Raw genomic sequence first — 16,706 nt, 5'->3', positions numbered from 1 at the left:
TTGAATTCGATTTTCCTTCCTCTTCGGTTTCTATTTGAGTTTTATCCAATCATTCTTTCTTTCTTTTTCTTTCTTTCTTTTCTTTCTTTTCTTCTTCTCTTTTTTTTTTTTTTTTTTTTTTTTTTTTTTGAGAATAAAAAGGATTATGATTATTTTTTTCTCCACAATTAAGTAAGGGTACCACTGTAACTTGACAAAATGGTAAATAAGTAAAGAGATAAGTATAAGGGTATTTTGGGATTTTTGAAAAAAATATAAAGATGCCACATCATAAGTAAACTAACGGAACTTAACTAAAGGTTGGGTTAGTAATTTTGAAAAGTACAAGGGGATACGGTAGTAATAAAATCAAAGTACAGGGGGGCAATAGTAATTATCCCAAAAATAAACATAGAAGCCCCCATGGTGTAAATTGAAAATTATTATTTGCACTTAAACCCTACACATTCATTCCAATAATTGGATCTTTTGTTGTATACGTGGCGCATTCTTAACGATGGTGTGACTGGAAATGATGTCAGGATATTTTGGTCATAAAAATGATACTGTCTTTGATTGATTCTTTTGAATACGACATGGGAGGCAAATGCAAAACATCATAATGATTTGCATAAAATTTCTTGGATCAAATCTTAGGAGGTCCAAATGAAAATTACTCAACTTTAGACTTTGATCTTTTGTTTCGGTTGAGAATGTTTTGTGAAATCCAATACATAGTGCATCATGAACACCCACTTACACAATCTTGAAAACCAAATGAACATCTGAGACAGAGATAAATTCAGGAAATTTTCAGCGCTACCCCTTGTGTTACCTCATAAACCCTATGAGTTATCTAACTTATTAATAAAACCCCCTATAGGGAAAACAAATATATCAATGACACCTTGCCATTTTGAAATCATAATTAAATGTTGATGCAAATAAATTAAACTTTTCAAAATGACAAGAATCACCTTGAATGAAAAAACCTACGCTTGACTCATGTGGCAGTAACCCGTGTCCTTTTTGCTTCTATGTACTATGCATACCGTTCTTCATCTCGTAAGGGGAAATGAATGGAGCATGTGACTACACTTACGGAGTGGGAGTACAAAAATGACCCAAATACAAATGCTGAAATTTTTTATTCATCATAGGTTAAACCATTCAGATAAAGAGATTCCATAACTCCATATCAATATCGAAGCCACCGGCGGGAGAGCTGATGTGGCTCCCTGAAACAAAATCGTGATCCAAGGTTGATGATGATGATGTCGATGCTGCCATGAGTAGCTTGAGGTTGATCGAATCTTGTGGTGGAAGATATCCTAAAGAGGATGATGGACTGTATTCTTTTTCTTGTGAGGTAAACATTTGCTTGTATTCTTCTTCAGATGATAGGAATGAAGAAGACAAAATAACAGGTTCTTGCTTGGTTGTAGTGTTTGATGCAAAGTTGATCAGAAGACCGTCTTTATCTGTGGACTCCACAAATGAAGCCTTGAAGAGACCTTGGCATGTGTGATAGCCTATGTATTTGGTCCGAAACATTGGTGGGTTATCTTTAATTCTTTCAATTCGTTTAATTGCTTGACAACCTATATCATCTTTGTAGGCGCATCTGAAGTAGGATCTAGAAATCAAGAGAACTGATTAGTAAAAAATCCTAAAAAGGAATGCAATATCTATCACTTATCTATTATATATAGTAATGGGAAATTAAAGACCTTGGATATTTGGCGTTGAGGATCTTTTTTTGCCCATATTTTTGCCAAGTAAAACCATCTTCATCATCAGGCACAGATGTAATCTTTGTCCATGTCCATGCACACGTCTCTTGCATATTTCTACATATCAATAATATTAGAACATATATTAGGAAACAAACCTGTTTACAAGTCTTAGATCAAAACACTCAGATGGATATCTCAATCAAAATCCAAAATCTAAATTGGGTAAAGAATTAAAAAAAGAAAAGAAAAACCCTCATCTAAAAAATAAAAAAAAACAAAGAAATTAATAATGTTGCTTATACTTATACAATGGTAAGCCATTAAAAGCACCTTCTCTGCTTTGCTGGTCTTTTGCGTCCATCATTGTTCGTGGAATTTGTTCTGCTATCTTCAAAACCCTCATAGGTCGACCTTGCTGGAATCTCGCCAGAATCAATGGAACTAAGCTTTGAAATAGCCTCAGCGAATGATCTCAGTATCTTTCTCAAGAGATCCTCAGCGGTGATTGACCTATCATGACCTAAACTGTTGAGCTCACGAAGGATCATCTGAAGTTCAGCAGCAGATTTACAACCCTGAATAAGTTGGTCCATCACCTGTATTTGAACCCCCGCTTGAGGAGACTCCATTGCCTCTCACCTTATGAAGCTCTACTATGGCTTCTGTTTCTTATATAGCACAAACAATAATGAGGAAGATGCATGAACATAGCTTATGATCGTTAAAGTCTACCATAAAAAATTCTTAATCAAGCCGTCCTTGACGTCAAACCATTTGTCTTCTTAAGACTTCAGTCTTTCAGCATCAGCATGGTAGGTCATGCATTCTCTCACTAGCTGATTATATATGTGCAAGCACGCACGTTTGAAAAACTATTGTGTCTGCCATGGAGGATTCACAAGGTCTTCAAGAATGAAATTCTGACATGAATAGCTAGGCTCTGATAAATTTCGATAATGACTTGATTCATTTATTAATTTCACGTGGTCAAATTTGGACTGAAAGATTTGAATTATTTGGAATTGTCACTTAGCTTACATACCCAAATGTACTGTTGGTTATAGGTAGAAGTCTTTTTCGATTTTAGAGTCTTGTGTTTACACACTGGAATTACCTTAATATGATGATAATGGTCTAATTAGCTAGGGTTGCAATTTGCAAATACGGATGCCACGCAAAGCCGAAACATCTGAATTAATTTTATGTGTTTATTGGTTTAGGGGCAAAAAGTAAAATCACAATTTAGAATGATTGGTAATTGGTCTAATAAAAAAGAAATACAGAGAAAACTATCAAAGTTACACGGTCAGTAAATATTCTAGATCGTCAACCTTTGAATCATGGGATTAGAATCATATAATAAAAATTTGACATTTAATATTAGAATTGAATTTGTAATTTAACAGTTATGATTTTACCACTCCGCAGGTTGCTTATCCGATGGTCGGGTGGACAGGATAGTTTTCAGTCTCAGCCTATCATTTTGGTTCCTGTGTGAAATTATCGATATAACTTAATGTTGTTCCCTTCTCTAGTTCTCTTCTCTCTTCTTCCTTCCTTCCACACAAGACTATAAGGTTTCATCCATTCAGGAGGGAAAGAAATCAGAGAATAAAATTGAAATAGAACCATTTGGCTGGGGGCTTGGGGGTGGGGAGTGGGTGGCGAAATCATAATGATGTTAAATATGTTGAGGATCTTTGATAAGTTTTGAATTGGGGGAGGGAGATGCACATATTTCCAATAGAAATGGAGGTGACTCGTGTAAAATCTTTTAATAATAATTACAACAATAATAACATGTTTAACATGTTAAACCTATAAATGGATAGTCGAAATCCGTCTCTAAATTCGCATTTATATTCATTTTAAGGATGTCAAAATCTAGAATTTTTCTTACAAAAAATATACGTATCCATTTGATAAGCAACTAGATTTTGGCAATTGCTTATTGGATTTGATAACATCTGGATAAAAATTTATCTAATTAGAGTAAAACATCAAACAATTCTCCCCCCAAAAAGGGGGTTAATCACTAGATTTGGAGATTGATAACAGATAACCGATAACTAAAAACTAAGAAATAAAAAATATAATAAATGACAATCAGCAATTAGTAATCCGATAGTTTATCCGATCGAATTATTGTAGGATATCTGACAAAGTTATAGATTCAAATTCGTATATTTTCTATACATTTCCGTTGGATATTAGATCCGATTTGGATAGAGGTTTTGTTTATCCCAATTCATTTACAGGTCTAATAATAACAAGAATGAACCCATTGTCGAAGATTCCTACACCAATAGTTGTTTTGACATCTTGACCGTATCCAATAACTGTGGTCCATTTACAATTAGGCCAAAAACGACCCTAATAATGATAATAATTTTTTCATCCCTTTACATAGAATATTTGAGGTCCAATAAAGATTTGGATCTAGTTTTTTTCATTAGGAGATGATGTTCATCAATTCAATTCATGAACTTGTTTCAATAATATATTAAATAAATAAATATTTATATGATACATGAGTCAAATTTGGGACCATAATTCCATTGCATCTTTTCATGCTAATGAATAAAAAAATTGTATAACAGTCTTCAAAGTTTATACATAATCAATTAGCACATCATTATCATCACATCCACTCAGCTAGTAAGCTGGTAAGACCGACACTTTCTAGCGAAGAAGTCTGGAGTTTGATTTTATCTAACTGTACATTGCGTAACATATATAACAAATTGCCTATACCATAAAATAATGTTTCGTAAACCCATATGACCTTGGATTTATATCAACCAATAGAATTGTGCTACATAAGCAAATAGAATACATCCAATGGTTGGGGAGGGGGTGTAGGGCGTCATACTTAGGATGTCCAAATGACGTTGGCCTGCCTTCCTTCAGATTTGCCTCGTGCTACTCGCCCTTTGGCAAATAATGAAATTCATTAAGGCTTAGGGAATGAAATACTTTACTTGTGTGGCAAACCTACTTCAACCCAACCAATCAAGCAGATGTAATAAACTTATCAGCCGATTTTTGGACCGTGGGATATTCATAACTCTCATCTGAAACCATTTCAGGAAGTAGATGAGTTCAATTCTTCGAGAAGAATTTTTTTTTTCCCACAAAAATGCAAATTGCTTCTATTTTTTTTCTAGTAATCAGGCAAACAGTGGATATAATTTCCTTATCGAAAACTATGCGTTTATGGTTCAAGAATTTCATTAAACAGAAGTTGACTCCCAAGCTCAACTAGTTGTTCACTCGAGATCGATAACCTGAAGTTGAGCAGTAAAAGCATAGCTATCCCTGGAACAGTTCCTCATTTCTCGTTTTGAATATCCAGAAGACTCCATTGCGTCTCTTTCTCTCTTCTCGTCTGAACCACTTTTAGTCTGGCGGCTTGACGGATTCTAGAACAGCAGAAGGTGCATGAATCTAGCGTAAGGTTTTTCCTTCCTTTCTGGAAGTCTTGGATCAATTATTTAATATTCTGAATCAAACTCAATTGTTGTCGTTATTTCATACTATTTCGGCGCCTGCCTTGGCTTGTGGATCCCTCAAATCATATTAAGATCCGGTTGTTTTTTTAAAATATTTCTTGGTAAGAAGGAACGAACTTTAGTTTGTTTCGCGGGGTTCGCCGGGGCGAATTTCGCCAACCGGCAATAATTAAGGCTAAAGGTTGATCTTCATCTCTCTTCATTTAATGCTTTATCAAATGCCAACTTTATATCTTTGCAAATTTCACGGACTTACCGTCTCGGTGCAAATACCCATGTAAGCTTGTAAAGTTGAAAAGTTAACAAGTATAATAAACAAGTGGTGTTTCTCTGCGACACTAAATGTAGCGATCACCACATCCTCTTTCAATCCCAATCTGCACTATCCAAAGACTTCTCTCTGATTGGATTCACTAACAGCACAGGGATCAAAGGCTTAAAAGGTGGATTGATGATTCTCTCACAAAGATCTTTCCCGGTCTGTCTTGTTCATGCTGACAACCATCTACTGGTTATCTCGGGGACCCTACCCTCCCCCTGGACTGCAATTTTCGTCTACGCACCACCTAAATACACGGAAAGGGTTATCTTTTGGGAGAATTTGGACAACTATCTTGACTCGATCAACACTCCGTTCTTCATTGCTGGAGATTTCAATGAGGTAATCTCCGCTGATAACAAGCTGGGGGGCAACTTCAAGTCAACACCCGCCTTGCAATCATTCCTTAAATTGGTGGACTCTCACTCCCTGTTGGAGGTGAATGCCCCAGGATCCTATTTTACCTGGACCAATCGTCAAAAACCTCCCAATCTCATCAAGGAGAAACTGGACCACGTCTTCCTAAGCCCGAACTGGCTTGGCCTTTTCCCGACTACTCATATCCGAAGACTCCCTGCTTCTTGCTCTGACCATAACCCAATCCTCATCTCGGTGAGGAACCATAAGCGAATGGGGAAAAAACTTTTCCACTACCAAATAGCGTGGCACCTCCACCCCGGTTTCTCAAAAGCTGTTTCCTCGAACTGGGATGCTAATAGAAGTGAACCTTTGATAGGCAAACTTGCTAACCTCTCTAGATTCCTCTCTGCTTGGAATACTTCCTCTTTTGGAAATGTAAATGAACTTTTTCACCGTCTTACATGTGAAATCGACTTTCTGGAATCCACTGATTGCCCTGACTACCCGTTGATAAAAGAAAAAAAAGATCTCCTTTCTTGGGCCCTCGATGCGGAAGAATTCTTTTGGTTTCAAAAATCCAGAACCCAATACATCTCCGCGGGTGATAGAAATACTAGATTTTATCACCTCAACTCCAAAATCAACAACCATAGAAGGAAAATCGAGTCTGTTGTTCATCAGGGAACGACTATTACGGAACCCCACCATATTGCCTCTGTCTTCTCCCAACACATGAAAGACTTGTTTTCCACGTCTAACCCTTTGGACACTGCATTCATTCAAAACCTTTTCTCCCCTCTGAATGAACTTGAGAACCCGGAGTTGTTAACGTCTATCCCAACCATTGAGGAAATTAAATCGGTTGTCTTCTCGCTGGGGCCTTACAAAGCACCGGGAAGTGACGGATTCAATGCTTTTTTCTTTCAAAAACATTGGGATATAGTTAGCATTGATATCATGAACTTTGTGGAATCCTTTTTCACCCAGGGTACCCTACCCTGGGGAACAAACCACACACTTCTATGTTTCATACCAAAAAAAGAAAATGCCCGGGCAGTGACGGACTTCAGACCCATAAGCCTTTGCAACGTCACCTACAAAATCATTGCCAAAACCCTTGCCCTACGACTTGCCGTTCCTCAAAAATATAATCTCTCCCCTCCAAGGAGCCTTTGTTCCTAAGCGGCAAATCACTGAGAATATTTTCCTGGCACATGAAATCTTCCACTTCTTGAACAAAACAAAAAGCAAAGGAGGATATGTAGCTCTAAAACTCGATATGTCCAAGCTTATGATCGGTCGTGGAAGGCAATCACCGATTTGCTCTCGTTCCCGGGTTTTAGTCAAACTTGGTGCAACCCGGTCTCTCACCTAATCGGCCCGGCCACTTACTCGTCAAATTAAATGGCAGCCCCTTTCGGGTTTACAGGATCTAGGGGAATCCGTCGGGTGCCCTCTAAGCCCGTACCTTTTTTACTCATCATGGAAGTCTTGTCCAGATCCTCAATGAGTATAGGAGGCTCAACATGTTCAAAGGAATCAAAATTGCAAGACGCTCCGGAGTATCTCACCTCTTCTTTGCGGATGATACGTTCCTCTTTTGTAGAGCGGAAAAGGAGGACATCCTCACAATCAAGGCAGCCTTGGAGCTCTTCACGGACATCACCGGTCAACGTTAGCTTCGAAAAGCGGGCGTTTTCGAAATGTTAATCACAACCACAAAACCCAAATCCCGTCGATTCTGGGAATCTCGGAGATGAAAAAAGATGCCCTCTATCTTGGAACCAACCTTCTCCCAGGAAAATCCAAAACAAGAAATCTCAATTTTATCCCGGACAAGATTAGAAATCGGTTTGCATCATGGAAAGCCTCCACCCTCTCCTTTGCGGAAGAGAGGTACTCATAAAATCGTACTCCAACCATTATCCCTCCATCATATGCAATGCTTCCGATTCCCAAACTATCTCCACAGTTGACTCCCTCCGCAAAGATTCCGCTAGGCAACCCAACAAAAACAAAAACTTAACTCTAATCTCTTGGGACAAATGTTGCAACCAAAACCTTTGGGAGGCCTAGGTTTCAAAAATGGAGGACATCAACAAAGCTTTACTTCTCAAGCAAGGATGGAAGTCCTGACCGAACCCACATCCATGTGGGCCAACATCTTGAAAGCCAAATATTTCCCTAATTCCCCCCGTTCAATCCCAAGGTAAGATTTAAAGCGTTCTTGGCCGTGCGAGCCTCGCCGATCCACCGACCTCCAAAAATGTTGAGCGAAATGTAGGGGACGGGTCTAATACTTCATTCGGTCGACCCTTGGCTACCAGAGCAAAGTGTCAAGACCTGTTTCCAACACACAATATCCGGATGCATGATACCGCTTGCTCAATGTCACAATACATAGCCCCAACGGGAGTATCTCTTAAACTTCAATCTCCCATCTTTCCCACTCTCACTATTCAATCTTAATCTATCCAGACTCATGGCATCCCGTATCTCAACAAATGGAGACTTCTCTCGCCAAATTGCGGCGCACCGCGAACAGATATGACAATGACAACGTTTGCACTGGTGGAGAACCTTCCGAAGATGCGCATACACCCCAAACTCAAATCCTTCTTTTGGCGCTTATCGAATGAAGGGCTTCCACACGTGGTTTCCCATGGAAGATGATAAATGAAAGATGCGATCTATGCAATAACAAGCACACCTGGCACATCTTCATCTCATGCGTGGACGAAGAGAATCTCGGGCAGCGCCCCTAGGCTTGCGCGCAACTTGCACAACGAATCAATCTACACTTGTGCAATCATCTCTAATTGGTCTCCAACCGGCATGCAAATAGAGTGGTTTTTTCGCTTTTGTGCCACGTGTTACTTCATCCGGAAAGAAAGAAATAATGCATCTTTGGAAAAACCAAACCCAACCCCTACAAAATTTTGCGGAACATAACAAAATGGCTTCTAGCATGAGTGCTCCCTGCCTAAATGATGATACAAATAACAATATCCGGGAAGAACACCGTTGTGTAGTATTACTAATGAACCATTTGCTTGTGCGGGTTTATCAATCACTAGACATCGCCGTGCGGATTATGGCAGGAAATCTTGGACAAATGCGCTGGCGCATTCATGGAGGCAATAGTAGGCGTGAGGAAGGGCTGAATCTCCTCAAATTCAAGAGTCCGGATCAATGCGGAGCAATCCCCCTAGCTTCTTTGCCCTCCCAACCCGGCCTATCCATCAAATCCGACTTGGTAGATATTAAATCCAAATTCCCTGCTTTTTGTAATTATAAATCCCCCCTACTCAACTCTTTGATCCGGCCAAGGATATTGGTGCCGGACCTACCCTCAACATATGGGCCTGCTCTTGTTTTAATCGTGTGTTTGGTTTTCTTTGATCAAAAAGTATAATATATGATATTTTACAAAAGTAAAAGCCGCGTCTTTCACTCTTTCTCTCTCTCTCTCTCTCTCTCTCTCTCTCTCTCTTCTTTAGTTCGTCCGTCCCAAACCTCTCCGGCGGGTGAAAGAGCTTGAAATGGAGTGTGAGACAGGTTCTTCCAACTCCCTAGCTCCGGATGCTGAGGCTGCTACTTCCGATGATCAGGTGGAAGAGCTTGAAATGGTACATAGAAAGAAGAGCTGCTGAAAAAATCCCCTTTTGTTTTTGTTTTTTCAAATCTAATATGATTTTGGTAGAGACCCAACGGAGGATGAGAAGAGAAAAGAGAGGTATGAGGAGATTGGTCTGTTATTTATTGTAAATAGGTGGTTTTTTTCTCAGTAATCTAGTGTGTGACGAAGTTCTCCTTTTTCTCCGGCCATTTTCTTGCGATTTGTCAAAAATCGTCGATTTTCCGGCGATATAAGTCAAATATCGTTTCGCCCCCTGGTATCGTTTCGCCAGGGGGCGAAATCACCGAATTTCGGTGAAATTAAGTTCCATGTCTCGTTTTACCCTTAAAAAAAATATAATAATAATAATAATAATAATAATTTATCAATACTCTACAGTTGCAAATTCAATGTTCCGCTGCAAGCAAGACAAATATATCATGTTTTTTTAATCATACATTATACTCATGGAGGAAGGTATCCATTCAACTTATACATACAAGATTCTCCTGTACCTTTACGTTATTTGATCTACTTAATTATTGAAAGTTTCAATATGGTCGGCATCCATTATTTTTTGGGTAAAACTAGTGATCACACATTATTATCTTTAAAATTACCTGGGTTCCACTTGGATAATTATAAATTATCTACAATTAAGTTTTTTTGTTAAATGACAGATAAAATTACTTAAATATTCTTACCCTTATTTAAATTATTTAAAATTAAAATGATTCAAATGCCTTCTATCTACTAAAATTATCCAAAAAGTAGGTGAAATGTATTCTCGCTTCACCCATCTTCGTATCTCTCGTCGAAAAACTGCCCACTATCTTCGTAAAAAACCACCTCATCCCTCCCCCGCTAGAGACAACTGCCCCCAACTCTGGCTTTTCCCTATGAGAATCTTTTTTTTTTGTGGGATCCCTATGGGAATCCACCCACCATAAATCCAGCGAAAATGGCAGCCCCATAGAATTAACACTAAAATACAGGATGAATCAACATCTTCTCGAATTTCTCCATCTCTTTCATAGTCCAATGACAGAAACACCCCCAATGCTTCACTCGTTGTTGCTTGTGAATCTCAAAACAAGTACATGCTCATTTGGGTCAGAAAACCCCTTATTTCAGAAATGAACAAATTCAACTCAAAACCCTACCACAACAGATGCTGTAAACACATCAGTCATACTCTTTCCAAAAAAAAATATTTTCACCAAATCCTCAGAGAGAAAGATTCATTGCAATGACCTGGAGCGAATCCAGCAGGTGCACCTCTTGGATTGTCTTCAAGATTTGAAAACAACAATACATGACATTCCAAGGCTAGAAGCAAAGAGAGCAGATAAAGCGCAAAAGGCGACAGCTAAAGATAGAGCTTCTAGGGGAACACAGTAAGGGGCGAGAGCCAAGGGAAGATATACAAAACCTTGATACGCACGATATACATGTACGTACGTGGAGCCTTCAAATCATCTACCCTGAATCTCATCTTCATTTGGCATCTGTCGTTTCTTCGGTTTATTATTTATTTATATACTAAAAATTACAATTTTCCGTTAAGCAATCATTTTAAACCTTCGCATTATATACTTTCTATAAATATAAAAAATAATGATAAAATTATATTTTGACCAGCAGCAATAGGATCGGACCTAAGTTGACTCATATTGGTGTTTGGTCACCATTCCTTGTCATTCAAAAATGGTGGGGGATGGATGCGTAAATGATTATACAGGAAAAATTGTAAAGAATCCCCTACCCAAATCTGACTTTGTCAAGGTCTTTGTAAGCTCGATAATTCACATCCTGTAATCAACCAACCATGTTGAATCAGCCCTACTCGAGTAGTTAATCAAATTTGACTTATATATAATTTTAATCTAGTTAATTAATACCTTACCTGAGAATCAAGGAGTTTAACAAGAGCTTCACAATCTAAGAATAATCTCACCCTTCTAACTCCAAAGTAAAAGCATTCAAGTACTACAGACCTGATTGCCAATGCTTCACCAATGAAAGCTTCAGCTGCTATTGTCGACTTAGACAAGGCTGTATTAAAGGCAGCTCGCTGACCGTGAATAACAAATCCCATACCACCCGCGTCACCATCAACAGGAATCGCAGCATCACAGAAAACCTTATAATTATTAGCTACCAACATTTCCTGAATAGAACGGCCATCAATCTGTTTTTGCTAGACCGATGGAGAATTTCCACCATAGGATTGGACACCAAACTCAGAGACTCAAGAAATTACAAACACATCTTCTGGGCTCTAGCAATAACATCCTCTAGGCGCCAGGATTCCTTGCCAAAAGTATGATCATTTCTTGCAATCCACAGATACCAGCATAGGTATACACACAGGCTAATGGTTTTTCTCTTTGCAGCTTTAGAAGGGAACTCATCGTACACAGTGACTCCAGTGCAATTGTGCATCAGGAACAAGGAAGGATAGAGAACTACCAAACCAAACCGCCTTGGCAAATTAATAACCCAACATAATATGATCCGACGACTCCATAGCAGCTCCACAGCTTTACATGAGGGGTCAATTTGATTTCCTTTTGATTAAATTCTCCCCGTTAGCCATTCCTTTAGCACATAGTCGCCATAGGAAGTATTTCATCTTAGACACTGCAAACAGCCCCCAGATCAACTTCCATACTTAGGAATATCATCCCATTTGTGAGTTCTTGATGAAGAGGCTGCCCTAGACTGAAGTCTCTCTCACTCTTGTTCAGAAGCATGTGGTAGGTAGACTTTGTGGTGTAACATCTATTTTTAGCTAGGCCCCAAATGCGTCGATCTTCCCTGCTATTAATGCTCAGCTGAATCCTCTTAATAGTTGCCCTATCCCTCTCATTAAACGACTGATTGATTTTGTTCAAGGTCCCATTCGTTGTTGTTCTCCAATATCAAGTCCGCAAACTTTGGTAGCTTGACAAATCACAGGTCTTTCCATTGAGATCTGAAAGTCTTCACTGTGAGGCAACCACTTACATTCCCAAAGGCCAATTTGTTCACTATTCTCTACTTCCCACATTAATCCATCATTAAGGACTTCACGGCCCACTAGAGCACTCTTCCAAGCCCACGAAGGTTGACTCCCAACTTTCGCTTTCATAAAATCCGAGGAGGAGTAGTAAAAGGCCGTCATAAATTTAGCATAGAGAGAGTTCGGATTATTCAACAAGAGCTAAGCAAACTTTCCAAGAAGAGCACAGTTATGAAGTAAAGGGTCACGAAAACCTAAGCCCCCCTGCTCCTTAGACTTGCAAAGTCTTGTCCAATAATTCTTGTGTATCTTCTTCTCCCATTTTTTTTTGTCCCTGATAAAAGTTACAAATGCTTTTTTTGATGGAGTTGTGTAGCTATCTATTGCGTAGTTCTACTCGGAAATCCACAACTTAGAAATATGTTACAAGAATGGGTATTGAAAGCACAAATTGGATGAAAACACTGAAAATATCATTGTTTAGATTTTCCAAAGGAAAAAAAAGAGAAAAAAGAAAAGAGAAAGGTTATAATCGTTCAGGTATTAGTCAGTCCTCATATTATTGTTCGTGTTTTGCAGACATTAAAATCCATTATACTAGGGATTCAACTATTTGATTCCATACTACCAAAAAAAACTATTTGATTCCGTGAAGTTTTCGTAGAAATGGATTAGAAGAAAATGTGTGTAAAAGAGAGATTATTATTGCTTTAACCTTAACTTAGGGTTTAAAAACCTCAGCCCAATCTCAACGTAGGATCAACAATTTCCAACCCTAACTCACCTCTAGGGTTGTAGCACCCAACTTAGACCTTGTCCGGACTCAACAGGACTAAAGTAAATTAAGATCAATTTTTTTTTGTGGGGGTGCTAGCAAGCCATGATGGTTGATGCTTCTAATGTATGTTTGAAATTAAAGTTCATTTTCATGTTGAGATCTACACTAGAGAAAGAGGTAAAAGTTCTGGCTTGCATTTACAAATTGGAAATTTATGTCAAACTGACCCCAATTGGAACCCTTAATTGCTCTCATTTTTTAGGTGAAATAACTCATCATCATAAGATACATCGTTGAGATAACCAGAATTCATCAGCATATCCATGTGAAACCTGCTGCAATCTCCTGTGGATTGCTGGTCTACCGAGGCAAAGGGTTTCCTTTTGTCTTCTTTGCTAGAGCAAATGGTTGAGAAGAAAGGATGGCCTTGTTTTGTTGTGGTGCTCGATTGAAAGTTGATTTTAAAACCCTTTTCATCAGCTGCAGAATCCATGTCCATAGAAGAGAGCTTGAGGATATCTTTGCAAGTGTGGTGACCTATATATTTGGTTAAGAACGTCGGTGACTCATCGTCTGTTCTTTGAACTTGTTTCGTTGCTTGACAACCTAGATCAAACCTGTGGCTGCATCTGTAGTAGCACCTGGAGATCACAAAAATTGATTAAATTGCTTGATTACAGATTAATTAATGTTACGACTAACACAAAAAACACATTTAATTTCTCTTACGATCTGAAGTACCTTAAATGTTTGGCATTGAGGATTTCTTTCTGCCCATATTTTCTCCAACTATAATCATCTTCAACTGGCCGACAAACTCTAATCCTGGTCCATGTTTGTTGCATATTTCTACGATTCAATAAATCATTAATAAGCAAACAATGGTAACTAAGAACAGCAAAGATATTTGAATGTAGGTGGTCCCCTAATATATAGTTCCCTAACCACTGATCACTAATCAGTAGATTCTAAAGAATAAACATGACAGTAATGGAAGGAAGCAAGAATGTCACCTTGTCTGAGATCCGAATCCATATTGATTCTGAAAAGGCGGCCACGTCAAAGAATCTTTGTTGGACTCGGTGTAACTCAGTATTGAAAGAGCCTCCTTGAACGATCCCAATACCTTGGTTACCAGATGCTCCACTGTGACAGATTCATGATCAAAAGTCCCATTGAGTTGATGATGGAGGACAAGTTTGAGCTGAGCAGCAAATTCCCGCCCTCGTACTAGTTCTTCTATCACCTGTTCCCTAGCAGATGAAGCCAAGTTTCCGGCAACGGAAGAAGAGTTCTCCATTAATGACTGTTTTAAAGCTCTCTGCTACTTCAACATCTACCAATCACGAATTCTGTTTCTCCTGTTTTATAATATGGATTAAGTAGGCAAGCAAGTGCTGGTTTGAGGGAATTGATACCTAGCTCTTCCACGATTAGTAAATTAATTCCATTAATTATAATTAATACTTAATTAATTTTAGAACCTCGATGATTGAAGATGATGTACACAACCGCCAAAAGGGAGCAACTTGCAAATGTTTATTGTAACACATCCACGCAAATATGTAAGAGTTTGAGATCTGTTTTCTTAAGAAACCCAATACAAAGTAGTGAAGGTATCTTTTCACATTCTGGTGGTCTTAATCTAGTAATCTTATACCCTCCATCACGAGGGTCAATCCAAGTATTTTACTTCACCTAAAGAAGGATCAAGCGGTAGAGCATCTGAGACAGTGTCAGCTATCATGCTTGGGAAGACCACATGAGGTGCAACCTAATTTCGTAGACAATGAAAGATTTAGCAATTGAAACCTTTTGGAAGCAACAAAATCACAAAACAACTTAAATACTCTGTCCTCAAAATAATTGGATCCATAAAAATAAAATTTTTAAATTGTATGTCAAAAACTTAAGAAACTATATGCGAACCCAAAAGCCAAATAGTCAAATCATTACATTTCTTTGAAGAAATAAACCTGGAATCTATTTTGAGACGCTTGCTGTAGTAGATTCATTGGTGTTTTGGGCGGTGCCCTTGATGTCATTGTACAAGGACATGACAACAGACTTGGAGGGGACATGACAGCAGACTTGGAGGAAGAATTCAAATCTACTAACAATAATGTTTTCTCTCACAAAGGCACATATGGGCTCAGTCACAAACATTCAACTCTATCTCTCAACCTTGTTCTCATTGGCATTGTTAGAAATTTCCTACTACTAGGCCTTCTATTGAATAAAATGAAATATTAAATTGTATTGGAGACACAAAAACTTACAAGGATGTACATCCTATGAACCTGAAAGGAAAATAAATTATTTGAATTCTTTGACTGCCAGCCGGTGCATAAGGATATTTCTTAGAATATGTTGTGAGACCTACAACATAGTGTATTCCTCTACATGGTTCATGTTGTGCCGTTGAGGTCATTTTACAAGAACCTAATTTTTTCCCCTACGACTATACACTAATATTCACTTACATTTAACACTTTTTATTCCCTTTTTTCTTCCCCCTCTCATTCTCAGTGTTCTTGCCAAGCATAGTTATCTTTGATGGGCACAATCGTATTCTCAACCATGCCTCTTGCATGTTTCCACAACTCAAAAAATCATGTGTAAGTTCCTCTTTTTTTTGGGTGGGTGGATTGTCTAGAATCGTTTGTAAGCTGTCCTGATATGGTAACTCTGAGAATACCAGTAAACATAAAAAATGGCAACAAAAAAGAAGAAAATATAGATGTCCTGTGGTCCTCCATGTTTGCCCTTTACTAATTAACAAATACCAGATGAATAGTAGATGGAAATTAAAAAGTACCTTCTCTTTGGTTGGTGCTTGGTCGATTTGTTCCAACAAGGCGGCAAAGTCGCAGGAGTTCCTTGCTGGAATGAGTGTAACTGAGGATTGAAATATCTCTAACATCTAAGTTGTTGATCATGAAGGACCAGTTGAAGCTTGGCTGCTGCAACTTCACGACACGACCAAACTGTAGAAGAGAAGCTGAGTTTACTACAAAGGTTGGAGCTGCATAATGGGGGAAGGACGGCTTGGTTGAAGAAATGTTGAAGGAGACTGTCTTCAATTCGCATTCGAAATTAATGACTACTTATTTAGGGCTGGTTAACTCATATGACGTCAGCCCTGTTACGTTGCGCTTCATCGTCACCTTACATCTAATTGGCTTCCGGTTCTGTATCGTACGGTTCAGATTTTCTCTATTTATGTTCTGACTTCTGAGTGACTTCTGAGTTATCTGTAAATCCCTCACGATACCATGTTGGAATGCGGTCGCTTTCTGAGATTGGCGGAATTAAGGAAAACAGGAATTCAGGATTATTAAAATATAATGAGAATTAATTAGGAATAAATTAGAAGATGCAACTAGCAAATATTAATTA

At 38.5% G+C, this 16,706-nt stretch overlaps 2 protein-coding genes across 3 annotated transcripts; both read right to left on the bottom strand.

Annotated features, from left to right (window-relative positions):
* Positions 1 to 1,149: 1,149 nt before the first annotated feature.
* LOC149007973 (putative WRKY transcription factor 70) lies at positions 1,150 to 2,344 on the bottom strand. Its single transcript, XM_089167188.1, has 3 exons — positions 2,046 to 2,344; positions 1,710 to 1,829; positions 1,150 to 1,615 (listed from the first exon to the last, which is right to left on the bottom strand). Exons 1-3 carry the CDS (start codon positions 2,342 to 2,344, stop codon positions 1,150 to 1,152), a joined length of 885 nt encoding a protein of 294 aa, XP_089023314.1.
* An 11,146-nt stretch (positions 2,345 to 13,490) lies between these two features.
* Positions 13,491 to 16,370, bottom strand: LOC149007972 (putative WRKY transcription factor 54). Of its 2 annotated transcripts, XM_089166215.1 has the most exons (4): positions 16,126 to 16,370; positions 14,321 to 14,553; positions 14,049 to 14,156; positions 13,491 to 13,948 (listed from the first exon to the last, which is right to left on the bottom strand). In XM_089166215.1, exons 1-4 carry the CDS (start codon positions 16,228 to 16,230, stop codon positions 13,549 to 13,551), a joined length of 846 nt encoding a protein of 281 aa, XP_089022341.1. In that variant the 5' UTR covers positions 16,231 to 16,370; the 3' UTR covers positions 13,491 to 13,548. The 2 variants fall into 2 exon arrangements, with proteins under 2 accessions (XP_089022341.1, XP_089022342.1); XM_089166216.1 differs by lacking the exon at positions 16,126 to 16,370 and having other exon boundaries at positions 14,321 to 14,923.
* Positions 16,371 to 16,706: the final 336 nt, after the last annotated feature.

This window comes from Hakea prostrata, chromosome 8 (genome assembly GCF_041222555.1).
Source record: "Hakea prostrata isolate BN-2017 chromosome 8, UWA_Hpros_2, whole genome shotgun sequence".
NCBI classification, from domain to species: domain Eukaryota; kingdom Viridiplantae; phylum Streptophyta; class Magnoliopsida; order Proteales; family Proteaceae; genus Hakea; species Hakea prostrata.
The sequence above is the reverse complement of the archived record's forward strand: the minus strand, read 5'-3'. Positions and strand labels throughout refer to the sequence as shown.

What these genes read in the sequence shown, in the direction of transcription:
- LOC149007973 (XM_089167188.1), bottom strand. Translation starts at nt 2,344, where the DNA reads ATGGAGTCTCCTCAAGCGGGGGTTCAAATACAGGTGATGGACCAACTT. An exon ending in AGACCAGCAAAGCAGAGAAG is followed by an intron (nt 1,830 to 2,045) that starts GTGCTTTTAATG and finishes ATTGATATGTAG; the next exon opens with AAATATGCAAGAGACGTGTG. An exon ending in CTCAACGCCAAATATCCAAG is followed by an intron (nt 1,616 to 1,709) that starts GTCTTTAATTTC and finishes CTTGATTTCTAG; the next exon opens with ATCCTACTTCAGATGCGCCT.
- LOC149007972 (XM_089166215.1), bottom strand. Translation starts at nt 16,230, where the DNA reads ATGTTAGAGATATTTCAATCCTCAGTTACACTCATTCCAGCAAGGAAC. An exon ending in AAGCACCAACCAAAGAGAAG is followed by an intron (nt 14,554 to 16,125) that starts GTACTTTTTAAT and finishes GCTAGGGAACAG; the next exon opens with GTGATAGAAGAACTAGTACG. An exon ending in CTCAATGCCAAACATTTAAG is followed by an intron (nt 13,949 to 14,048) that starts GTACTTCAGATC and finishes TGTGATCTCCAG; the next exon opens with GTGCTACTACAGATGCAGCC.